We start from the raw sequence: 26,977 nt of genomic DNA on the forward strand, positions 1-26,977 counted from the left end.
TGAAAGTTTGATTTATAATCTGGGTGGCGCCGGGCTGGCAGGTTCCCTATCTGCCTCCACGTGGCTCCCTGGAAGCGGCGACATGTCCCTACTGCTCCTAGGCAGAGGAACAGCCATGAGGGGTTCGGAGTGCGGGAGGGGGTGCAGGGCACTGGCTCTGGGAGGGAGTTTGGTTGTGGGAGGGGGCTTGGGGCAGGGGGTTGGGGTGCGGGGTGCCGGATCTGTGCAGCGCTCACCTCGAGCGGCTCCCCACAAGTGGCAACATGTCCCTGCTGCTCCTAGGCAGAAGCGTGGCTGAGTGACTTTCCACGCTGCCTCCGCCTGTAGGCACCGCCCCCGCAGCTCTCATTGGCTGCGGTTCCCGGCCAATGGGATCTGAGGAGCCAGTGCTCAGGTCGGAGGCAGCGCACAGAGCTGCCTAGCCACACCTCCGCCAAGGGCAGTGGCTCTCAACCAGGGGTCCGGGGCCCCCTGGGGGGCCGCAAGCAGGTTTCAGGGGGACCACCAAGCAGAGCCAGCATTAAACTTCCTGGGGCCCAGGGCTGAAAGCTGAAGCCCCACTGCATGGGGCTGAAGTCCAGGGCCCTGAGTCCCACCACCAAGGCTGAAGCCAAAGCCTGAGCAGTGTAGCTTTGTGGGGGGTCCCTGTGGCATGGGGCCCCAGGCAATTGCCCTGCTTGCTACCCCTAATGCCGGCCCTGCTTTTATATGAAGAAAACCAGTTATTGTGGCACAGGTGGACCGTGGAGTTTTTATAGCATATTGGGGGGCCTCAGAAAGAAAAAGGTTGAGGCCCAAGGTGAGCGCCGCCCGGATCTGGCACCCCGAGCCCCCTCCCGCACCCAAACTCCCTCCCCCTTAGTTAACCAGAATTTTTCACTTACCGGCACCCCCCCCCCTTACCCCAACAGGCTGGATAACAAAGCTTTTACTGTACCTGGGTAGTGTCCCATTGATCCCACTGGGATTATGTGTGGTGTCAGGGATCTGTGTTAGCAGATCCTGATGTAAGATCAGGGTCTAAAATATTATTTCCTTTTTAACACTTGGAGGGTAAAGATGTTCAATTCGAGATTATTCTAGCACACTGGAATACTTCAAGGTTTTAAGAGTTCTAATAAATTTACTTTTATAATAGCAAAAAAAAATTGTTAATGCAACATTAAGGCTGAGATTTTAATCATTTCACGATACTGAGCAACCATGTTATGAAAGTTCCTTTTGTATCCATGTGGAAGGAGAGTTAAGATTTCATGTTCAGTTAACTTTAAAACAATTGAACAGATTTTTCATTAAACTGTCTACAAAATCACTTCTGAGCTGAGCTAAAGCATGAGAAACTTCAGCCCAATGTAACCATCCTGCATATTTCAAAAACAAAAAGCCAGAGGCTCTGTCATGGACATTGCATGGACATTGAGATTCATGGCAATTTTCTTATGAACAGGTTTGCGTGTAGTGGCCTTGGTCAAAATTCGGGGAACCCAGATGAAAAGCTGCAGAACCAGGAGCCTGGCCTCTTCTGTTCTGTATTAGTGTACATGATATCCTACAAAACTTTAATGTCATTCATTTATTTTACCTCACATAACTATTGTTTTCTTTAAAACAGTGTGTACCTTTATAATCTACTTTTGTAACTAGATGAATATATTTTTCTATTGCAGTTTATCATTCCCTCGGAAAAGAAACCTGAAATCCATAAAGATCAGCCACGTGCAATTTCTATTCAGAGTTCTGAAATGATTGCTACAAACACAAGGCACTCGCCAAACTGTAGACACTCTGACCTGGAAGCCTTGTTCCAGAACTTCAAAGACTGTGAATTTTTCAGTAGAACTTTCACCAACTTTCCCAAATCTCATGACAATTTTAATCTTCTGCACCCAATCTTCCAGAGACATGCTCATGAACAAGATACTAAGATGCATGATGTTTATAAAGGTTATATCACCCCAAAGCTAAATAAATATGCACTTAAAACATCTGCTGCCACTGATGTCTGGGCTTTGCATTTTTCCCAATTTTGGATAGATTATGAAGGAATGAAAAGTGGGAAAGGCCGACCAGTAAGCTTTGTGGATTCATTCCCACTCTCCCTTTGGGTTTGCCAGCCAATGAGATTTGCACAGTCACAAAAGGAACTCTTTTCTTATGATCAAACACCTTTTAACATTCCAAGAAGTGACTCTAGTGACCTAGCTAATAGACTTCAGCGCAAAAAACTTTTGAGGGAATATTATAGCACTGAGACAGAGCCCTTGACCAATGGCATTCAAAAGCTTCATCCTTCAGACAGCACTTCAGGAGTTCTGTCTGCAAGTTCTTCCTCTGATGCAGATGTACATGTCCTTATTCATATTCAAAAACATGTGAGCATGCAAATCAATCATTACCAGTTCCATTTCTTATTGTTGCTCCATGACTCCCTTGTATTGCTCCTGGAAAACCTAAGGAAAGATGTCGAAGCAGTGACAGGCAAACCTGCACAGCAAACAGATGTCTGCATTGGGATCTTACTTGAAAGTGCAGAAATAGCTCTGTTGCTCCATCCAGTGGCTCAAGCTAAACCCTGCAAGTCTCCAGTTTTGGAAGAAGAAAGTCTCATGGCAGAAGATCTTTCACCTTTGGAAAATGAGGAAACTCTTGTATCAGAGAGTAAACTAATAACTAATGATATAACACAGACTGATAGTGTGGATATTAATTATGTAACTGAGTCTGCGAGCACTGAGGTTAACACAGTCATTTTGATGGACCCCCTTCTTTTTAAATCAGATAGTGATATGGATTTTCAGAAGGGAATATCATTTTCAGATGATACATCGGATACGTGTTTGGGGAAAACACATGAAGATGACTGTAGTGGACTTTTTAGTAGGAGTGATTCAGAAGAAGTTTGTGTGGCGCTAAGTGACAAAAGTAGCTTGTATTCTAGGGATTTGGTGAATGTTTTAAATAACAGAGAAGATTCTATCGAGTTATTCATTGATAAAGAGAATGACAAAAATATTTTTTCAAATAAGTTAACTGATCAGAAAAATGGAACTGAAGGCTCTCCTGTTAAAGTGACAGACTTAGAACCAGAAACAGCCTTACAATCTGAAGAGCTTGAAATCAACAAAGAAAAAGTGTCTACAGTTAGAATGCTTGCAACCCAGTCTACATTAAGGTATAAAAGATTTTATATTTTAATTAGTGAGGTCACTCTTTATGTCCCAGGAAAAGTTAGTTGATAGTACAAGTCAAATAAAATTAATAATTGCCATAGATCAGGGATTGGCCGTGTAAAGAAGCTAGCCAGGGCTCAGCCTTCTCCGGGGCGGCGGGGAGCCACACCAGCTCACTACACACAGTTGATGTTTGGGGAAATTAGTCCGGCTGCGGGAGTCTCCCTTGGTGGCCCTTGCGGCAACTGAAATAAGCACCGTAAGCCCGGGCCCTAGGTCAGGGCGGGGCAACAGTGAGTCAGGTGCTCAGGCCCTCAGACAGGGGCTGAGCGGTAGCAAACTATAGCAATAAGCCCAGGCCCCCAAAGGACCTGGAAGAGGGGGAGACTGCCACCCACAAGTTGGGCGGCAGGGGGGACGCAGGCCCTCCCACTCCACTGCATCCCAGCCCAGGGCCCTAGCTGTGGCAGAAGACCTGCTGCTGTGTCAGTGGGGATCCTGGCCGCAACACACTGTCATGGGCTCTGGCAGTGCTACAGCCAGACTAGGGTTGGCTGCCCCCGGGCTACTTCCTGACTCCCCCTATTGTGGTACCTGGGTCCAGGTGGTGTCCTCTGGGGCGTCCAGCACCATGGGTCTTCCGGGTAGCGGGCGCAGGGCAGGCCCGGCAACTCCCCCGGGTAGTGGGCGCAGGGCAGGTTGGGCCAGTCCTGGCGTGCACCTTGGGCCGCTGCGGCTTCCCAGTCACAGGCTAGGCTGGAGGCATCTGGCCTCCCTGGCGTCTGGCCCTCCAGTGACCTCTGAGGGTCTAGCTCTGCCCACTCCGGCACGCGGATGGGCTCATCCCTCTCTGAGGTGGCAGGGAGCCACACCGCCTCTCTACAGGCAGGCTTTGGCACACAGCCCACCAGGGAAAGCTGCTGGTGGGTCAGGACAGTCTCTTTACCTGCAGCGTCTGCAGGTTCGGTCGATCGCAGCTCCCACTGGTCACGGTTTGCCGCTCCAGGCCAATGGGAGTTGCAGGAAGCGGCGGCTGGCGGTTCTGCCGATGGCAGCTCCCACTGTCCGCAGTTGGCCACTCCAGGCCAATGGGGGCTGCGGGAAGCGGCGTGGGCCGAGGGATGTGCTGGTCACCACTTCCCGCAGCCCATATTGGCCTGGAGCGGTGAACTGCGGCCAGTGGGAGCTGCGATCGGCTGAACCTGCGGATGCTGCAGGTAAACAAACCGTCCTGGCCTGCCATTGGCTTTCCCTGATGGGCCGTGTGCCAAAGAACTGAGAATTTAGTAGTTCAAAACAGATATCGTTTTAAGCATTAATAAATTCTGTAGATATGCAGTGACAGCGGAATCCCGCAATAAATTAAGGTTAAAAATTGAACATTCTGTTAACTAAACATTTGTTTACAGAATACTGTATTTTCATATTCTTGAATAAATAGTTGTGAAAAGTCAAAATAATTGACACATGTCTACAATGTAATTTATAGACTGCGGTGAATGAATGCTCTACTTTGTTTACCTCTATTTTTTCCCCCTAAGGATTACAGAATTATTTTATATTACATACCAATGTTTCTTTAATTTTGTTCCTGTGTTGGAGGATTTTGATTTTCTTTTCTAGAATTCCTTTCATTTTAAGTAATAATTTCCTAATATCTTTATATTAAAAAGTGGAAAGCCTAAGGAACGCTGCCAGTCCAACCTCCCTGCATTCTCTGTTTCTTATAAGAACATGAAGAGAAGTCCATCACAAGTCTCTTTGGATACCATTTCTATTGATAGTATGATGTTAGAAGAACATTTGCTAGAGAGTGATGGAAGTGACAACCAAAGCTTTATGGAGAAAGGTAAACAAATTTAACAAAATAATTACATACAATACATGAAAGTATTATCTAATAGTGTGCTAACAGGATATAGTGGGCTAAATCCTGTTTGGTTTACTCAAGCAGTTCTATTTACTACACCAGTTGGTGGCACAAAATATTTTCCTACTTAGATGAAAGATATAATTTAAAAATAAACTGACAATTGACTCAGTTATTACCTCTTTCCAGGGTGGTGGGTGTGGGATATTTTTTTTTTTTTTGGAGGAGGGAACCAAATTATAGTGCTCTTGTAGGACCAGGAATTCCTTGGAACTACTCCTGTTAGTTGCCTGTAGGCCAGCAGTATATGTTTGCAGGATTGGACTCTAAATTATGGTGTTGTTTTACCATTGCAAACGTATATCAAGATTTTTGGTTTTAAAAATGTGGGGATGGGTAAGTGGTTTTCTTTGGCATTAACACCAGCAATGCTAGTAACCAAACAGACAGATTTGACTCTCTCCTCATGGTGCAGTTTGTATTTATTGGCTGGATTCTGCAATCAGCTGTATGTCCAACTTCTGATTATTTCAGTGGGAGCCATTTGTGGGTATCTGAGGGATAAATTTGGCCTGATGTTGAATATCTGTTAGTTTTAGATAATCTGTAGTACTGTGGGGTTATGTAAATTATGATGAGCTTCTAAGAGAAGGCCGATGAAATAATTTAGTTAAAAAGTAATACATACAATAGCAAGACTCTAAAAAAGTCAGTTTCCGCTGTACTCCTATCTTACATCTGACTAGAAAAGTATTCTCAGCCCATATGTTCTTAATAAAATAAAGCTTTAACAAAAGAAAATAATATAGCCTGACTGAGTATTTCTATAAACAGAAGAACTGTAGTCACTTACATTTTCAAAGCCTTCAGTGTATCTGTACATATTCGGCAGATTAGTAACTTTTGGAGGACTTCAACAGACTTCTCACAGGGTGAAATTCACTTCCGTTGTGGAAGACAAGAGCAGGGCCCTTCTCATTTCTCTAAAAGTGTGTGAAATTGCCACATAGGGTGCTTGTACATCCCCTCTGCACTGTGAAAGATCTCTGTGCTAGCCCATTTATACTGGCATGGAAGCCACAATGAATTGGCTGCATTAGACAGGAAAGGGGTCACATGTTCATGTGGATCCAGTACCCAGTGTAAAAGACATGGAAGAGCTATAGGTGCTATTCCACCCTACAGGCTGGAATAGCAAGGACTCCACACCATGGCTGCATGGGTTGAAGGGGTGGATTTCATCTCACTAATTGCTCCACCATCATACAGTCTGAATACTAGGACTCTGTGTAGATGGAAAGGAGTACTTGTGGCACCTTAGAGACTAACAAATTTATTTGAGCATAAGCTTTCACGAAAGCTTATGCTCAAATAAATTTGTTAGTCTCTAAGGTGCCTCAAGTACTCCTTTTCTTTTTGCGGATACAGACTAACACGGCTGCTACTCTGAAACCTGTGTAGATGGAGTGGATTTCACCCAAAGAGAATATTTTGAGTGAGAGAGATTAGGTGTGTGTATAGATAGATAGATAGATAGATCAATAAGAATATAGACAAATTAAGAAATTTCCTTTTGTGTTGCCATTGCTAACAATCTGTTTGCCACATGAGCTTAGTGACATGACAAAAATCACTATGCCTATTATTTGACTAATTTATTTTAGTTTTGTTTATTAATACTTATCCAAATAAAAACTTGTATAAAATATTTAAATATTAAGATTATACATAGTATCTTAATATTAATGCATGAACAATTCAGATTATATTATATTGACCTTTCATATTTTTCTGATGATATGCATATGGAAGCTATCACAGGCATGAATTACCAAAGGCCAGCAGAAAGTGTGCAAGATGAAGTTACAGGAGTTGACAATTATGGTGGGTCATCTCCAGATGCCATCAGTGCAGCTTCAGAGAGTGCCCAGGAGACTAATGAAGAAATGGTAATGTTATTGAAATTCATTAAAGGAGCAGGTTTAGTAACTTAAACAGTAACTGACATTAAAGTGTTGCTGAAATAATTGTTTTTTCTTTTAAAGGTGACTTGAAAATAGTTTTAAAAATTCATTAGCTATGTAGATTTATAGTCTGAATGCTCCAATAACAAGTAAGAGTGAATTTAAACACATAATTGATTTTAGATTTATCTTCTTTTAGGGTCTCTGAAGTTGAAGATTAACTACTTCTGTTCCAAGTAATGCTCAGTATGTACTATGCTGGTGGCATTACACCCACTTTGGAGACCCGGAGTATGGAGATGTCCTCTTGAAAGGTCAGTTAAGTGGCTTTTTTCTTTTTTTATATATGGCATGGTTTTGTGAATTTTTGTTAATTATACATATATATATATATAACCCAAAGTGTAGAACATATTTACTGTAATCTTTGTGTCACCATGCCCTGTAGTTTTAAAAAAAAAAAAAAGCCACTTTTCTAACCATCTCCCCTCCCAAGGCAATCTCCATGCACTAATAGAGTTCCATGGTGGTTGCATCTCCTCTTTCTATTTAGCTGTCCATTTATAACATGCTCATCACTGTGGTTATCTGAGTTTCTTGCATAGTAACTTATTAGCATAATTCAGCATAGTAATCTGAGGGTACAGGGCACCTAAAAAAAGAAAAACACTTTTGAAATCAGTTTTGTGCAGACTTCCCTCCTACACTCGCTATGGAGACAGTCAGCGTATAACTCTACATTTGCTGAGTTTTTAAAAAACACTTATAAATTACCTTTTTAAAGAAAACCTTACTTAACAAATGATTAGATATATACACTTAGGAGTAAGTATCCTTTGGGGTCAGTTTTCAATAATAATCTCTACATTTGTGCATGTAAATAATAAAGAATGTGTGAAAACAGAATCTGTGTGTGCAAATTAAGTGTGTGCAAATTCCATTTTAACTTGTAGTTTTCTATTTGTAGAAGATGAGTTGAGGCTCCTTAGAAAACTTGGCCTGTAATAATAAAAATAATTAGTATATATTTCAAAAAGTGGCACCAAGACTTGAAGTTTTGAAGCTGTTGACTACATTTGTTGCCTGACAATAAGGTATTAAAATTTAATAAAATAAGAGGAAAGGGCACACTAGAAGAAGCACAGTGCATTGCTGTGCAGTGTCAGCGTTTGGGACTCTAACTAGGGTTCCTCTCTCGGGCTTTGATTCAGCATTTGAATGGTGTCAGCTACTCACATGCTTAATATAAGGCACATGCTTAAGGTACTATAGGTATGACTAAGGCAACATATTCATTGTCATGGGGGAACCATCTCATGTTGTTGTGACCCTTCTGGTTATTTCCGAATCAGTATTGATGGGTTGCAGGGGGGAATAGCATCCGCTTTTCATTGTGCATCAACTAGTTTATTATAGGGTGGAAGGTGAGGAAATAAGAAGAGAAAAATAACTGTTCTTTGGGTCTCTGAGTACCTCTCTGGTGAGTGGGAAAAAGTGGGTGAATAAGGATCTTCAATTCCAAAATGTCTGATTGAATTGCATTGATACAAGTTTCCTTTGGTAATATTTGAATGTAAGCTTGTTGCATTGTTTTTATTTGCACACTAATAATTGAAAGTTGTAATTTTAAAAAATTTAATTTATAATCGCAGTTGTATCTTAACTTGTTGATAGATGTCTGTTGTGGTTTTTAAAATCTTTGGTGTTAATGGTGAAATTGACATCAGAGGTGAAGACACAGAAGTATGCCTTCAGGTGAATCAGGTGATACCAAGCCAGTTGGGCAATATCAGTGTTCGACATTATCTTTGCAACAGAACTGTGGGTAAGAAATAACAAGAGATTTCAATTCTACTCTCACTATTGAATTTGAGTTGAAAAAACATTTGTTTCTACTGTGAAAGAGTTATTGTAAGTTTTATGGTTGTCTTCCCTCTAATACATAATCATATAAAAATATCTGTATTAGTCTCAAACTTAAAATACCAAAAAAGCCTTGTGATTCTATTAATGTTAGAATACCTGTTATCAATCAGTTTAGAATCACTGTTCCAATTATCTTCTTTCCTAATTATCAAGCAGTGAGTGGGAGGGAAATAAAAATAGAACTGCTCAGGATGGTGAGTAAAAAACAAAACAAAAACCAAATGAATTACATTGAATTCTGCTGATTCACATCTTATCAAATATCTTGCATTAGATTGTTGATATTTTATAAAGCTGTAACTTCATTATTATCACTCTAACTTTTTTTAATTTGAATATTTCTTGGTCTGGTGAGCCTTCAATGAGAGCAGATCATTCTTTACTTCAAAATAACTTTAAAAATTCTAGTCTAAGGAAATACATCTCAACACCAACACTTCATGTTAAAGTTAAATTTCTTATTTAAGGAAAGCTACTATCTAGCCCTGTACCCGGAGGGGTGAGGTGGAATTATATGATTTTTTTAAAAGCTTGATAAGATTCTAATGCTTAAATGCTGCAGCTGTGAATGATTATTATAGTAGTGCATTGCCAATTAACAGCACATTAATCATGCTTTTGCAATGATATGTCCACCTGGTCCAGAATCACTTCTGCAGTATGTCCAAATATGTCTACATCTGGAGCTCTACGCATCAAAATAAATAGAACTCTGTCGTGGTACGTGTCTCTTGAATGTATCATGCGATCATCATTTGTACCTTATTTCAATTAAATTAATTGCCTCTGTCCATAAATCAGATGCACAATTCCATAGAGATCTGTGGAGTTCTGTGGAGCATGGCTTCCCTTCTTTAGAGGCATCCCAGGGTACATTGCAATGAAGGAAAATCCCATGGAGGTCGGGATGTGTATGAGGCTAAAAGCAACGTAGCAGAATGAGCTGGAAGACACTTAGAAAGTTACTTTCTTGGCTAATGCATAGCCAAGTATATTTGGGGAGGATAAGGGATAGCATAGGGAAAGAAATGAAAATAGAAATAGGAAAGAAATTTATAATGCAAAATCTGGTTCCTGGTTAGTCATACGTCAATGAATTTAAATTAAATCCACCTTTAACTGTTTCCCATTTCCCAGTTTGAAATTGTTGGAATGTCTAGAGAACTGGAGAGGTTTAATTGAAAACATCTAAATTAATATTTAAAAATAATCCCTCTGTTGTGAAAGGGATAAATTTGAAGTAAGGGCCAGAATCTCAGCATAGTTCAAGTGACTTCACTTGAGTCAGCATACTTCAGTTGACTACCATCTGAGCATCTGGCCCAGTAAGTCTACTCTTTCGTCAGGATACTCAATATGAATAGTGTAGTACAACTTAAAAATATTTGCGTGCAAGCCTTTCAAATTATTGCTATGTAACAATCAGCCAGTAAATTGATTTAAAAGGATTTTAACTATTCTTTTTGGCACTGATTATTTCTAGTGTGTTAAACCTGAAGAGATAATAAGTAGGGAAGAGATCTATTTCTTTTGCACAGCAAATGGATAAATATGGAAACTTTATCTAATATTTCTGACCATCTTCCTCTTCTAGAAATTCCCAATTCAGTGTGTCAGTTGCCCTCTACTGGGTAGAGATATTGAGACTAATAATCAGAAACTGCTGCTGTACTTTATTAGTACACACTCCTGTTCCCATTGAAGTAATGGGAGCAGCATCTGGCCCTTTATTCTAGCTATTAAATTGTGGTTTCAGTTTCCTCAGTTCCAGTTACTTTCTTTATACACATTAAGGCTTTGATTCAGGGAAATATCCCTTCTTCAAGTGGTTGCACACTTGTATTTCACTCAGGTTTATGCATGCCCAGCACCGGAGCCAGAGAGTTTTCTGTAGCAGTACCTGTTGGGGTGGCGCACACGCCTTGCACATCCTTGTGGCCTCTCCTGGGGCTATATAAGGGCTCTACTGCTCTGACCCCCTTCAGTTCCTTCTCACCACCCGTGGCCTGAGTCAGAACTACCTGTGAGGTTTACTTCACATTTTTTTTCTTTTGACGCCTCATAAGCTTGTGGTGGCAGTGTAGCAATAATGCTCGTGCTGGAACTGTGTCAGCGAATTCAGCTTTCTGCTTTTCCTGTAAATAGTTAGTACCCAGTAGTTAGGTTTCCTTTATTGTTTTAACTTGTTTTAATTAGTTTTGAATTAGTTTTTGGTGTGATGCAGCGCACACCGAGCTTTAAGCACTGCTTGTCTTGAGAGGTGTCTATTCACAATAATGACCCCGCCATGCTCTGCCTTTTGTGCCTCAGTAAGGAACATATTAAAGAGAGGCGCAGTATTTGCCATTCTTTTCAAAAACAGAACACAGATATCCAAAAATCTAGGCCTCAAGCAACACTTTATGAAGCAAGCACTGAAACCTGCCTTGGAGTCAGGGCCTTCAACTGCACACCCTGTCTCTTGCATGTAATCTGTTATGGAGGCTGCAGTGATCTCTGACAGATCCCTGGACTCAGACTCTTCTCCTTGGAGAAAGAGAGGTCAGTTGTCTTCAGGGCTTCCCTGAAAGAGGACCCATAAAACATATTGGAGCCCCTCCAGATTGAAGAAATGTGGTTGTGGTGGTTCTTTTGAAGGAGGACTGGAGACATTGCCGGGACTTCTTGGGTACTCATGTACAAATGGGCCATCAACCTGTGTCTCCCCAGCACTTCAGCGGGAAGGTATTGGTACTGTACCATCAACTCGGGTACTGGCTGTGGGATAGCTGTTGAGTCCAGTACAAAAGACACAGTTCTAGCACCAGCATTATTGGTGGTACCATCACCACAAGCTTATGGGGCATCAGAAGTCTCTCTCTCTCTCTCATGGATTCTTCCTGTGGTACAGGAGTCCTTTGAAGTGAAGGCATCTCCTGCTGCTCCCAGTCCATCTGGATCTTTGGCTCCACTACAGAGATTTAGTGGTATCAGTGCCGGTATCAGCCAAGAAACATGACAAAGACTCAGTCCTGGCATTGTCTTCGACACCGATGCATATTGCGTTGGTACCAATGCGATCTTCATCTTTGGCATCAGCCCTCAATCAACAAGTCACCTACTTCCATGTATAAGTGTTGCTAAGTGACCAGATTCTGAGATTTGTAGTGGCAGGTCAACATTATCAATACACAGTACTTCCTTTTGTCCTGTCCTCAGCCCCACACATATTGATCAAGTGCATGGCAGTGGTGGTGGCCTACTGAAGGAGAAAGGGGATATGTGTCTTCCCTTACCTAGATGATGTGTTAGCGCAAGGCAGATCCAAGCACCAGGTTCTCTGCCGTGTCCAGCTTATCTATCTTCTCCATCGTCTGAGACTCACACTGAACAAGAGAAAGTCCATGTTAATTCCCACACAAAAAATCAAGTTAATTAGGCCCACTCAATTCTACATATCTGATGGCTTTTCTCCCACAGGACAGGTTCAGACTGTTTGCCAGTTATGCACCTCTCTCTAGTTATACCCCACCACCACAATCCAGGAACGTCTACTGTTACTAGGCCACGTGGCCTCATATACTTAAGTGACCCTGCATGCCAGGCTATGCGTGTGCATCCTTCAGGGGTGGCTGAAGTTAGCCCATTGACTGAACGGACACCGGTTGTACAAGTTGATCCAGGTTCCTCCTGCGTTCCCAATAATGGTGGATGGATAAGAAAAACATATGCAGAGGTGTGGTATTTGCTTGCCACCTCCTGATCAAGACAATCATTACCAATGCCTCTCTGATAGGGTGAGGTGCTTTCATAGGTGGGTGTAGAACCCAAGCTTTGTGGCTGGAGCAAGTAGCAGCTCTTCATTTCAATGTCCTCAAGCTTCGAGAATTCACAATACTTGCTGTGCTTTTCTCCCTCTCATCAAGGGCTCATCGGTCCCGATACTCACGAACAATTCAACTGCAGTGTACTGTCTGCACAGACCGGGAGGGGCATGATCTGAACAGCTTTGTGAAGAAGCGAAGAAATTCTGGCACTTTTGCATCAGGGAAGACATTGCTCCCATTGCTGCTCACTTACCTGGCTCCCGGAATCAATTGGCTGACCATCTCAACAGGACATTCTCCTGGAATCACAAATGCTCCCTCAAGAACAGTGGGCTGAGGACCATCTTCAAAACTTGGGGTATTTATCAGTTGACCCGTTCACAATGAAAGACAATAAGGAGTGCCATCAATTTTTCCCTCAAGTGTGTGAGCTTTGGGCTCTAATGGCAGGCCCTCCATGTGTGGTGTTTTCCAAGATAAAGAGCCTTGAGGCCTCATTCTAAATTTTTAACCAAAGTAGTTCCAGCATTCCATCTCAACAAACAATATACTTACCTGTTGTTTTTTTCCCTGAAGCTGCACTCAAGTAGTGATGAAGAGCGACTTCATACTTTGGACATAAGTTGAGCACTGGCCTATTATCTGGACAGAACCAATCCTTTTAGGTTATCTCCTTGGCTCTGTGTCTCATTTGCTGACAGTAGGAAAGGTAAGGCAGTTTCAGCACAGACAGTTTCCACATGTATTACTTCTGTGACGGCATATGGGGTAGCATTAAACACCCCTTTCTGGAGAGACTGTAAGCCTGAACCCTCATTGAATGGGCCATCTCAGCAGCCCTGCAGATGTCGATCATGGGGCTGGCCCTAAGAAGTACTACCATTTGGTCCCTCTGTGCATACTTTCATGCATCATTATACCATCATGACTGCTTCAAGATCTGATGCAAATTTGGGAGAGCAATTTTGCCATCGCTGTTTAAGTAGACTCCAAGCCCCACCTCCTAATAGTACTGCTTGTGAGTCATCTGAGTGAAATACATGTTTGCAACCACTTGAAGAAGAAAAAACGATCACTTACCTTTATTGTGACAGTTCTTTAAGATGTGGTTTGCATGTGTATTTCACAACTGCCCATCTCAAAGAACAAGAGTTACAATACAGGTAAGTAATCATTTTGTTCAGGAGAGCACTTAGTTAAATGTGTTAAGTACTCTCCTGAACATGGATAGACCTAAGTGTTTTCCTGAATCATAGTCTTAAGTAATTTATTTAAAACCAAACCAAACCAAAAAAAGCTTGCAAAGGGCTTGGTTTTGTATTTACTGTGCATAGAGATCTCCCATTGAAGATGACAACGAGTTTTGCATGCAGAAAGAATGCAGGATCCTTATATATACATGTATACTGTTATGTCTATTACAAGCTACTTGTATGTACTGTTTGTTGCTCCTTGTACTACTTTTAAATTATGAATTAAGAGATGAGAAAAAAGGTGATAGAAAATTGCTCACAATACGTTATGCGTATGCACTATTATAATTCTGATTTATCTCAAGTATGGGGTTTTTTGAATAAAAGAGTGAAATTGGTTAATTTGTTAGAAAACTAGTTATGTTTCTACTCCTCTCTTGTGATTATGTAACTACAATGCAGGTAGAAATGATTGCATAATGATTGCTTATTGGAGTGCCTTTTGTGTGCTCTAAAATTTTAATCCTAATTTTGTTTTCTTCTACACTAGGTTCAGATCATAAATCTGTGGCTGGACCAATTAAGTCATCACCTGAAATTAATTTGAGATGGGAAAATGGGCCAAGTGCTGTAGTACACTCTCTGCTGGCTGTAAAAAATGGCTTTCTACAGTGTCACGTAGAGAATTTTAGTGCTGAATTCCTAACATCTTCCCTCACGAACATTCAGCATTTTCTAGAAGATGAAACTGTTGCAGCAGTAATGCCTATGAAGATTAAAGTTTCTAATACAAAGATTAATTTAAAAGTATGTTAACTAGGAGCCATTTTGCTTCTCTTAACTATTTAGACTGTATGTTCTTGTTTCTTTGCTGATAAATTAGTAATCTGGATATAGTTAACTTCAAAGAAACTCATATCTTATTCTTTAAAGTCTTAATTGGATATTTACGATTAGATAACACTAAAGCAATTTTAAAAATCCATGAACTGGGTTAGCTCAATGGCTTGCCTAGAGATAAATTTGGTGCATGACCAAACTGGTTATAGGAATTAATGTTTTCTACTTTGTGTCTTTTTTTCCTTTACCATGTCATGGTCCCCAGAATAGCAGCAGCTGGGAATGTAACAGATAAGGTGTTCCAATTTCCCAGGGGTAGAATGAGCCTTTTGTAGCTTTGCAGTAACACCTGCTTTCCAATCAAAATCAGCATTAACAAAGAAGTATGCTATAGGCTCATCAGCCCTCCTTCTAGGATAGTTGTGGTGATGAGAGCTTAGCATAGAAGGAGGAAAGAGGTTATAAGGACTCAAGTTCAGTTCATCTTGCCTACTAACTAGAGCCCAGATTTCATGTTCTACCCTACCTAGAAATAGTTACTAAATAATACAAGCCTTTCGCACTAGTGTGGCTTAAAATAGCAACATTAAGAGAACACTGCAGTGCAGTCTCCTAGTTTTTCCCCTAGAACACTTAAAGCAGACAATGATTTCACTGGGGGGCAGCCAGAAAGGCTATTGTAAGTGTAAGGAAATTTATTTTTTAGAGATTTAGGGTTATAATATCACTGCTGCCAAAATCAAAAATTAAAAAAACCTCAGACGCAAATAGCCTTGGAAAATTTCAAAACAGTGAGAGATACAAGGGACTCAATTCCCAAATTTGGAACCCAAGATAAGGGAGTGCCTAATTCTACGTTTAGGGCTCAAGCCTAAACTGTGCCACAGTCATGCTTAAATTTAAGCGCGACTTTAAGTTGCACCAGCTGGGGCAGTCTCCATTCTGCCAGCTCAAGGAACCGGCAAAGTTCTGATTCCCTCCCTGTTCCAACAGCTCCTTGTATGCTGGCTTTACACTATCTGAAGATTGTCTGTGCTACGGAAATTTTCAACTGCTTGCTTAGGCAATTTTAAAGTGCCATTTGCGCCACTGGAGCAGCACAAAGGGCACTTAGTGAAGGCTTTTGCAGCTCAAATTGTCACTTAAGCACCAAGTTGAGTGCCCAGATTCAGAAATGAATGCTTTAACGTATATTCCCCTAATTTTGAAAACTGGGCTTCTGTATTTTCCTGGCAGGGGGGCAGGCTCAGGCAACGTTTTTTTGACAAAATAGTCAATTTTGTAGGTAAAGACTGTACATTAAGCTGATATTAATAAGAGGTTATGGGCAGTGAAGAATTCACTGTATGTGCATCCCTCACCAAGTCACCATGAAGTCAATCAATTCTTTACTTTGTGGCTGGATTGCCCATTTAGTGGGATATTTTCTTTGCACTGAAGTTGACACACTATTTCCTGAGTGAGTTTTGAGGGTTGTTTTTTCATACCGCAGTCTTTGCTCTTTGAAAGAGCCATCACACTTTAACAATTTGTTTTTGTTATGTATTTGCTGATGCTGGTAATGCTTTTGATGTGTTTACTTTCTGCTGGCATTAGACACATTGCTCTGCTAGACAGGAACAGTGAACCGTAATTGAGGAGAAACCACCACAAGCAGTTTGTGAGGTTTCTTTTGTCTTTTTTTCTGCAGTGGTATCGCTGAGCTGTGATAGCTATCATCCCAATGTAAATTCTTTTAAAAAAAACCTTCCCCCAAAGTATGGTAGGTGCAGCCCTACTGTCTTTAAATAGTTCAAGGGACAATCAGATGAGAGATTATACAGCACTGGTTTCTTAACTCCATTTCTGGTGAGGGCTCCTGCACTAAAGAATGTCTTGCTTTGCTTTGTTCTCATTGAGGTATTCTAGTCAAACCGTATATGCTGACTTCAGTGGGCTTTCATCAGACATAAATTTGGCTCTTTGTTTTTCTGTAGGTCATACTAATTTTAATGGCACTGAAGTTTTGTAGATATCGGATTAGAAAATTCTGTCTGAATGCACTTCTAATGAGAGGGGTTTGTGGGTTTCATTAAGTCTGTTCAAACATGTTTACCTGAAGTTTTTGATTAGCTGGTTTGATTTCCTACCATTGATAAAGAGAGACAACATTAAAAATCCTGTTTTTATTACTTTTATTCTGTAGGATGACAGCCCACGTGATAATCTCTCAGCTCCTGAACCAGCCCCTGTAACACTGCATATTGACCTACTTTTGTTAGAGAGGAATGACGATGGTTCTTTTTGCATCAGAGGTGTGTATTGATAGATTTTCCCCCAAATCTAAGATGTTAACAATTGAAAGTACATGCTGCTATATTTATGTAATGTTTCTACTTTGTGTGAACGTTGTTTTGGACATGTAGCTAGTAATTAAAAGTGAGTTACCCCACAGAATTGCTAATCGCACTGTGACTATGTCTACGCTATGAGCTAGGGGTGTGATTCCTAGTTCTTGTACACGCACTTGTACTAGCTCAGAGCTAGTGTGAATATAAGAGGAATCACTCCTGTAGCTCATAGCGTAGATGTAGCCACAGTGGACATCATACATTAAAACTGAAACTTAAGTACAGTCTAGCCAGGGAAAACAATCCCCAATAGCAGTGTTTTGACTGTGGCCCTGGTCCTGCAAGTCAAACCAATGGATGCATAGTGGTTCATATCACTTCATAGCACATGTATTCGATTCCAGATTCTTTCAGAGATGACTAAACACAATTTAACTGTCTAAATGTTGCAGAGAAGTGGTGACTTGTTATCTCAGCTATTTCTTATACATATATGTTACAGGTAAATACATAATGAACACTAATTACTGTTACTTATTACTATTTATTTGCATTGCAGTAGCACCTAGAATCCACAGCCCCATTGTGCCAGATTCTGTACATATAATAAGGAAATAAGTTAAAGCATTGTATGATGGAATGCTGAACCAGCACTCTCATCACTGATTAACCTGTTACCCCTCTGGGAGGGGGCTGATTAAGGAGAGGAGTCTCTGATTACCAGATGAGTTTGGAGCTCGCATACTAATTAGCCCATTAACAAGAAGAGTGGATAAAAGAGCACAGGAAGGAAGTGGGAGATGGAGAGAAGCAGAAGAAAGAGAGAGAGGTTGGGCCTGACAAAATGGAGTTCTCTGGGAGGAGACACCTTTTCTCCCCCCTCCCTTTTGGAGAAAGGACAGTAAAACTGGATGACATTGTAAATACTGTGACTAATTGAATGTAGAAGGTGGTAGAGTAAAACACTAAATAAATTTAACAGTGGTGTGTACATGAGGGAAGACCTCTGAGCGATCTGTGTGAAGCAAAGAGGACAGGAGCAGTAGATACAGACAGAGGATGTGGAAAAAGCTAATGTGCTCAGTGCTTTTTTTGCCTCTGTCTTCACTAACAAGGACAGCTCCCAGACTGCTGCGCTGGGCATCGCAACATGGGGAGTAGATGGCCAGCCCTCTGTGGAGAAAGAGGTGGTTAGGGACTATTTAGAAAAGCTGGACGTGCACAAGTCCATGGGGCCAGACGAGTTGCATCCGAGAGTGCTAAAGGAATTGGCGGATGTGATTGCAGAGCCATTGGCCATTATCTTTGAAAACTCGTGGCGAACGGGGCAAGTCCCAGATGACTGGAAAAAGGCTAATGTAGTGCCAATCTTTAAAAAAGGGAAGAAGGAGGATCCTGGGAACTACAGGCCGGTCAGCCTCACCTCAGTCCCCGGAAAAATCATGGAGCAGGTCCTCAAGGAATCAATCCTGAAGCACTTAGACGAGAGGAAAGTGATCAGGAACAGTCAGCATGGATTCACCAAGGGAAGGTCATGCCTGACTAATCTAATTGCCTTCTATGATGAGATTACTGATTCTGTGGATGAAGGGAAAGCAGTGGATGTATTGTTTCTTGACTTTAGCAAAGCTTTTGACACGGTCTCCCACAGTATTCTTGCCAGCAAGTTAAAGAAGTATGGGCTGGATGAATGTACTATAAGGTGGGTAGAAAGTTGGCTAGATTGTCGGGCTCAACGGGTAGTGATCAATGGCTCCATGTCTAGTTGGCAGCCGGTGTCAAGTGGAGTGCCCCAGGGGTCGGTCCTGGGGCCGGTTTTGTTCAATATCTTCATAAATGATCTGGAGGATGGTGTGGATTGCACTCTTAGCAAATTTGCGGATGATACTAAACTGGGAGGAGTGGTAGATACGTTGGAGGGCAGAGATAGGATACAGAGGGACCTAGACAAATTGGAGGATTGGGCCAAAAGAAACCTGATGAGGTTCAATAAGGATAAGTGCAGGGTCCTGCACTTAGGACGGAAGAACCCAATGCACAGCTACAAACTAGGGACCGAATGGCTAGGCAGCAGTTCTGCGGAAAAGGACCTAGGGGTTACAGTGGACGAGAAGCTGGATATGAGTCAGCAGTGTGCCCTTGTTGCCAAGAAGGCCAATGGCATTTTGGGATGTATAAGTAGGGGCATAGCGAGCAGATCGAGGGACGTGATCATTCCCCTCTATTCGACGTTGGTGAGGCCTCATCTGGAGTACTGTGTCCAGTTTTGGGCCCCACACTACAAGAAGGATGTGGATAAATTGGAGAGAGTCCAGCGAAGGGCAACAAAAATGATTAGGGGTCTGGAACACATGACCTATGAGGAGAGGCTGAGGGAACTGGGATTGTTTAGTCTGCAGAAGAGAAGAATGAGGGGGGATTTGATAGCTGCTTTCAACTACCTGAGAGGTGGTTCCAAAGAGGATGGTTCTAGACTATTCTCAGTGGTAGAAGATGACAGGACAAGGAGTAATGGTCTCAAGTTGCAGTGGGGGAGGTTTAGGTTGGATATTAGGAAAAACTTTTTCACTAGGAGGGTGGTGAAACACTGGAATGCGTTACCTAAGGAGGTGGTAGAATCTCCTTCCTTAGAAGTTTTTAAGGTCAGGCTTGACAAAGCCCTGGCTGGGATGATTTAATTGGGGATTGGTCCTGCTTTGAGCAGGGGGTTGGACTAGATGACCTCCTGAGGTCCCTTCCAACCCTGATATTCTATGATTCTATGATACCTTATCAGATGTAGTTCAAAACAAAAAAATTCTCTGTCTAGAACAAGTATCTGCTTGTGATTCTGTGTATTATGGAGGTACTAGAGCAGTTCCATAGGAAGGATTGCATTGACATTTGCATCTAAAACTGGGATTTAATCTCTTTGTTACATATGAAAAACATACCTGTGTGCATACACTCATTTGCGTACAAACACGTAGTTTGTCTGGGTGTGTGGACATATGCAGTATGATTTGTTTGTATATAGTGTAATAACATGGCAATAAAGACTTCTACCACTTACCTTGCACGGATACTTAATGAATCCACCTATATAAAGTGAGGATAGCTTGCATATATTTTTGTGTTATACATCATCTGGCACATTAGAATTATGCTTCTTAGTCATCTTAGATGCTTCAAAACTGAAAACTGTGAGTGTTGTTGTATGTGCAAATATACAATTCTAAGGTCTCTTTCAATCATTTGTATCCTTCTCCCCATTGGGTAAAATTTATTTAAGTTATAAAGTTCTCTTATGTTTCCCTAATCCTTTGGTGTAGACGCCTTAGGTGCAGTGGATACCAAAGTGGAGGTCAAGTACCTTCAGCAATGAAGAGATATGTGTATCTGTATACATAGTCATGAACCCTGAAGTATGTTTTTTTTAATACAATGGCAAATTCATGTAGTTTAGAGAGAAATGTTTATGAAGATTTAGATTACTAAAAAACTGCACCTCTCATTTTGCCCTGCCTGCAAGTACATTAAACACTCGAGTGTATCTTTAATCATGTTAAATGGAAGAAAGTTTCTTTAATGTTAAACTTGGAAATATTTAAAATTGTCTTGTGTTAAGGACCTGGTTCACACCTTGTCTTCATATGTAAGTACAGGCCCCATCCTGACTGGAACCCTTGGGGTATGTCTACACTTCAGTTAAAACCCGCGGATGACTTGAGTTCATGGGACTTGGGCTGCGGGGCTGTATAATTGCAGTGTAGACACTCAGGCTGGAGCCCACGCTCTGGGACACCAGGAAGCAGGAGGATCTCAGAGTCTAGGCTCCAGCCCGAGCCTGATTGTCGACACCACAACTTTACAGCCCCGAAGCCCAAGCCCCATGAGCTCAAGTCAGCTGACACTGGCCAGCCGTGGGTGTTTAACTGCAGCCTAGACATACCCTTAGGCACTATTGTAATACACATTTATTATTATTATTATTATTATTTATTATTTATTATTTTATTACTATTAACAGACAAAACTCCCATTGACTTCAGTGCAAGTTACATGCATATGAACATCCCAGTCTAAAATATTATTTAGATTTTTTTGAATAGTTAGTTTCTATATGTTTAGTTAACTAATCATTTAAAATAATTTTTCCATGATGATGATTTTGACATTGTTCATATTTACTATTTCTTTAAGCTGCCATATATATATATATATATATATATATATATATATATATATACACGCACACCTTTTCTCTCCCTTCCAAGATGTATACCTTTTATTTTAATGTGATATTGACAAGAAGATGTAGGTATAGTTATACTTAATGTTAAAATTATACTTGTTGGCCGTTTTAATTCAATATTAACAAGATTCAATAAAAATTAAACATTTCAAACTTCCTGCTGTGTCTCTATGAAACAGATAATCAAACACTAAGCAATGATGTGTTGAACTACAAGAAATCGAGTGCTACAGTGCAGCAAGTGAGTGGCGTTACCAGACACAAAATGCAGGATTATGTGTCTCAAGCCACACAGACTTCTCCAGAAATCCCCAGACCTTCTACATCAAGATGGGCTACAGCTGACTTCCTCAGAGAGGAGGTAATGATAAACCTAAGTTAATTTTATTTTAGTTTTATTAAATTGCATTGTAGTAATAAGCAGTCAAAACTGTTTAATTGTTACAGATTATATATTTTGACTGTTAGAATATCATTTTTCTTGAGAAACTTGTTTTTGTGTGAACATAGAAACAACAAGGCACAGACACCATACTATGGTTCAATGCAGAGGATGCAACTTTAAAACTATTGTCTAATTGGGGTACCCACCCCAAAATAGCCGGCAGAGTTGTTCCAGTGTGGATTTCAACTGGTACCAATGTCCCGGGAATACCACAAACCTTAGGGGGAGTGTGAAGGCCATGCCCCCTCTATAGCCTCAAGCCTGCCCAGAGATTCATCCTTCACACCAGAGGTGGGAGGGTTAAAATGAGATTGAGCCACCAGCTGCATGAGACATAGAGGCATATTGCCTCACCATGCAATATGTGTGCCCAGGACTCATACCCAAACAGCTCAGTCACACCTTTCCTAATCCAGCCACACCGGAACCTGCCAAAGTTGAAACTGTGATGTAAACTTTCCAAACCATACCTCTTGGCTGTTGGGTGGCAGGTGAGAACCCACTCAGCAGTTTGCCATATCGTAAAAGTCCCTTCTTAGACCCCAAAACTGGCAATCAGCCTAGCCCATGCATCACCAGAGATCCAGCTACTAGATTAAGGGTGGGACTGACACAAGGAGCTCACAGTGGGCACCTTGCCTTGGCAGCAAACTGTTGCATCAACCCCCGCTTCATGCTGCACTGTCACCAAATGTGAGCTAATCACCTAGCTGCAGAACATGTCTCCACTGCATCCTACAGCATCAAAGCTGCCCCCCAGCTAGCAGGGTGAGCATCTGGGCCCAGCATTTGTAAATGTTACTTTGACAGGAGAAAGTTGCCAGTACACAGACTAATACCTTTCTTTTTCAATTTAATCCTTGCAGCTTATTGAAGAAAACGAATGTCTTAAACAGGAACTAGCCAAGGCTAAAATGGCTCTGGCTGAGGTCCACATGGAAAAAGACACTCTGCTTCATCGTATAAAGAGGATGACTATTGAACATCAACAGTAGTGGATAATGTGTTCCAAAGATTGCACTGGAGTAAGAAGGGCTGTATTTAAATACTGTTTGTGAATTAGTGGAAGACAGTCTTTTGACATGAGCATAGAACAACGTATTTGTGGAATAAATACTATTCTGAGAATTTACGAAAGATTAGGATTAGACACTGCAATTGTGTTTTTCTGTTTAGCCCTGTTTAAACTGCAGTGATGCAGGAAAAATCAGTTTATACTGTACTTTACTAATTTTCCTAACAACAAGGATATGATCCTCTTAATTGTAATAATATCAGAGGAAATGTTATCTGGGGAACCGATCTGATAATGAGATAGTTCAAGGGGAAGGGAAGATGTTTACATGAGTAATTGAGTAAAATATGTGCCATGCAGCATTGATATATGGTATCTTTATTCACTAAGATTTAATGAGTTTACTGTTAACAAATATTTTAAAGGAGATTACATTTGCACTATAAACTGAATGGATCCCATTCTCTGGCCATTAAAACTTAATATAATTGGCCTCAAACTGGCCTAAAGCCAGTGTAACTAGCCCAGGCAGGATCACCAAGTTTAAGAGTAATCTTCCTGTGGCATAGATACACGGCTCTCTTCCACTGCTGGTATACTTGGGTAAAGGATTGGGACCTTAGGACAAGGATCGTAGCATTGGATACCCCTGCCAGGCGAGTCTTTTGCTTTATTGTGGGTATTGCAGTCTGGTGTAATTCAGATCATCACTTAAACTGTTCTATCCCATGCAGAAGGACTTGTCGTGCACAGAGACAGCAACCAGATCAGGGGTCTGTGCAAGATGAGCTTTAGCCATCTTTACACACACCCCTGCCCCACATGCTGCATGGCTCAGCCACGCCCAATGTATTTAAATATGTAACTGTTCATTTGTTAAAACAAAAACTTACTAAGGTTCATAAATTGTATATTTCTGTGTTTGAAAAAAAACTTTAGAGAATTATTAATTACCCTGTTGAACTTGAAGTTACATGAAAATGTAATTATGCAGTTTAAACTGGGTGATTTGTACAAATTGAACTATAATTTTCAGCTAAAAGAACTGATACAAATGTATAAATAAAAAAGCACAAAATACAGACTTTTAGAGTGTGCTTCTATCAATTTTAACAACAACAAACAAAAACATGTACATTCCTTTGAGACTTTGTTTTTGCTAGATGTAATTCACTGAATAATTTAATTAGTGACCTTTGTTGCATCTGGCAGCTGAAGACATTTTAATTGATACTACACTTTTTGTTTCTGCACCATAGGATATTTGAGGGAAGTTTTGTTTGATAGATTTGTTTGCATATCTGCATAGTCTTTATTATCCCATGGTTTGACTTTGCATATTCAGACTACTGAACTGTTTTTAACTAAAGTTTAATGTAGGACATCTTGGAGTCACTGGAAACATCTGCTCAGTGTGCAGTGGCAGTCAAAAAAGCTAGCAGAATGTTCGGAACCCTTAGGAAAGGGATAGATAATAAGACAGTAAATATCGTAATACCACTATATAAATCCATGGTATGCCCACACCTTGAATACTGCATGCAGTTCTTGTCGCCCCATCTCAAAAAAGATATATTAGAATTGGAAAAGGTACAGAGAGATGCAACAAAAATGATTAGGGGTATGGAACAGTTTCCATATGAGGAGAGATTAAAGACCAGGATTGTTTAGCTTAGAAAAGAGACGGTTGAGGGGGGATAAGATAGAGGTCTATCAAATTATGAAGGGTGTGGAGAAGGTGAATAAAGAAGTGTTATTTATCCTTTCACATAAACAAGAACCAGGGGTTACCCAATGAAATTAACACACAACTCACAGTCAAGCTGTGTGGAACTTGTTGCCAGGGGATGTTATGACGGCCAAAACTATAACTGGGTTCAGAAAAGAATTAGAAAAGTTCATGGAGGATAGATCCATCAGTGGCTATTAGCCAAGGTGGTCAGAGATGCAATCCCATACTCTGGATGTCCCTAAGCATCTGACTGTCGGATGCTGGGACTTGATGAAAGGGAATGGATCTCTCAATAATTTCCCTGTTCTGTTCATTCCCTCTGAAGCTTCTGGCACTGGCCACTGTGGGAAGACAGGATACTGGGCTAGATGAACCCTTGGTCTGATCCAGTGTGGCCATTCTTATGTTCTAATACAGAATTTGCACTGATATAAATAGTTGGTTAAAATCTATGATTTTTACTAGGAATTTTTAGGAAAGGAGTGGATTGTACACTATTTAAAAGCCCACCTTCTGAAACCCTTACGCTGGTGAAGCCTCCATGCTCTAGTGGAAGTTTTGCCTGAGTAAGAATTTAAAAATGAATTCAAGACTGGACCCAAAAGGAGAAACTAAATATAAATCATAGGGTATGTACTAAGACAATGAAGTGTTGATAGTATAGTCTGAGACTCAACTCACCAGCTCCTCAGCTGGTATAAATCTGCTTAAAGTTAATGGAGTTAGGCCAGTTAACATCAGCTAAGGATCTGGTCCAAATATCTGAGAGAGAGAAATGTAGAGTTCCTGCTAACGTGCTGCTGGGTTTTGGAGGAGTACTTTTCTGCTTTAAGGTATAGTTAATTATAAACCATAAGAAGGAATAAACCAGCAATGCCAAACACATCCTTGCTAGCACAAGGCAATTTCTTTCACTTTAAAAAGCTGCATGTGGCAATACTGAATATTGGCATTCTGGCCCTGCTCCATTTGCATTCCAACACTGAATGTTTAGAGCTGGTTCACAGTAATGGGCAGTGTCTGGGAACAGTTTAAAAGATATGGTATCGTTTGTGCTGCGTTCTACAGTGTATTTTATGTTACTGGAGAAGGATAACATCCTGCTATTTAAATCCATGTTCTCTACTGAAATCATGTGAAGGGAAAGTTAACTTGTTAATTTTTGAAATTACAAAGTTTAAAAACTAAGCCTTAATATGTTAAATTATAAATGGCAATTGATGGCCTCAGATTAAGTACAGAACTGTAATTCGTGCTCAAGGCTCTGCTACCATTCGTAAACCACCACAGTCCTAGTCTTAAAATTTGTATCAGCAGCAGAGTCTCTTGAGCCTTTTAGTCATTGAATGACCTTCTATTATCCTTAATGAAGGGGATGAGGGCATGGGGGGGGGGGGGGAGAAAATGAAATTCACACTGAAAATTGACTCCAGAGGGCTCATGGCTGAAGTTGCCACGACTGTATTTGCTGTTTTTCATGTGAATTTAAATTGGCCTCGAATAAATTTAATGCTAATCCACCATCTTTAAAAATAGTGTTGAATGCCCAATAACTAGGCTAAGAGGTACAGCTTAACTCACTTTTAGTTCTTCTTTGAGTGCTTGTTCACGTCCATTCCACATTAGCTGGAATGGACCGCGTGCACAAGCGTCGGAAACTTTTTCCCTTAGTGGCTCCTGTATGGGCCACTGTGCTGTGCATATGTACCTCCGCCGGCCCGACCCCCTCCAGTTCCTTCTTACCGTCCGTGGTGGCATTGGAACAACCTCTCTCTCTCTCGTAGAAGAGCAGTCCCTTAGCCTTTAGAGTAGCTGTTATCAGTTCGTTAACATACCTATTGTGGACACTTAAGTCATTAGGTGCTTGGAGGCCTCCAGCATCTGCCTCGGGCTGCGGGGCATGCCGCAGGCCCATGGCTTCAAGGCTTGCGTCACGTGCCGCAAACCTATGCCAGTTAGTAACCCCCACGACTCATGTCTACTTTGCCTGGGGGACGGACATAAAATTGAATGGTGTAGGATTTGCAAGGCATTTAAGACAAGGAAAGAAAGAGACTTTCGTTTAAAGCAACTGTTGATGGAGGTTGCATTGCAGCCGCCAGGCCCGGAGCGCCCGACACCGGCTCAGGCTTCCTCAGTGCGTAGTGCCCCGGGGCCATCGAGAGACCCAGCACCAGCTAGACACCCTAAACTGTTGGCCCCAGAGCACCGCTCGTCCTTCCTGGTGCGGCCCCCGGCGCAGCTGAAAGGAAGGCGCGGTCGTTCACCGCACAGGAGGCCGGCGCCTCCTAAGGTCCCGAGCACCGATTAGAGCGGGAAGGTCGTGGTACCAGTGTTGACACCGGCGGTCCCGGCAGCACAAGCCCCACCGAGCCCAGACCTAAGTGAGCTCAGTGCGGACGATGGGCTCGAGGGCATAACGGATCAGCCCTCTATGCCTGGCACCTTCGAG

General features: G+C 41.5%; 1 protein-coding gene across 4 annotated transcripts in view; it reads left to right on the forward strand.

The window, feature by feature from the left end:
• Nucleotides 1-23,889, forward strand: part of BLTP3B (bridge-like lipid transfer protein family member 3B) — an 88,497-nt gene extending 64,608 nt beyond the window's left edge. For 3 of the 4 annotated variants that reach the window (XM_074941828.1, XM_074941827.1, XM_074941829.1), the window contains 8 exons: nt 1,668-3,172; nt 4,844-5,019; nt 6,853-6,989; nt 8,679-8,829; nt 14,480-14,736; nt 16,955-17,063; nt 21,513-21,694; nt 22,645-23,889. In XM_074941828.1, coding sequence (XP_074797929.1) covers nt 1,668-3,172; nt 4,844-5,019; nt 6,853-6,989; nt 8,679-8,829; nt 14,480-14,736; nt 16,955-17,063; nt 21,513-21,694; nt 22,645-22,773 — 2,646 coding nt within the window. In that variant the 3' untranslated portion in view covers nt 22,774-23,889. Of the gene's footprint in view, nt 1-1,667; nt 3,173-4,843; nt 5,020-6,852; nt 6,990-7,203; nt 7,298-8,678; nt 8,830-14,479; nt 14,737-16,954; nt 17,064-21,512; nt 21,695-22,644 lie in introns of those variants that run through there. The other variant, XM_074941830.1, reaches the window with a different exon arrangement.
• Nucleotides 23,890-26,977: the final 3,088 nt, after the last annotated feature.

This window comes from Natator depressus, chromosome 1, assembly GCF_965152275.1.
Source record: "Natator depressus isolate rNatDep1 chromosome 1, rNatDep2.hap1, whole genome shotgun sequence".
Lineage (NCBI taxonomy): Eukaryota > Metazoa > Chordata > Testudines > Cheloniidae > Natator > Natator depressus.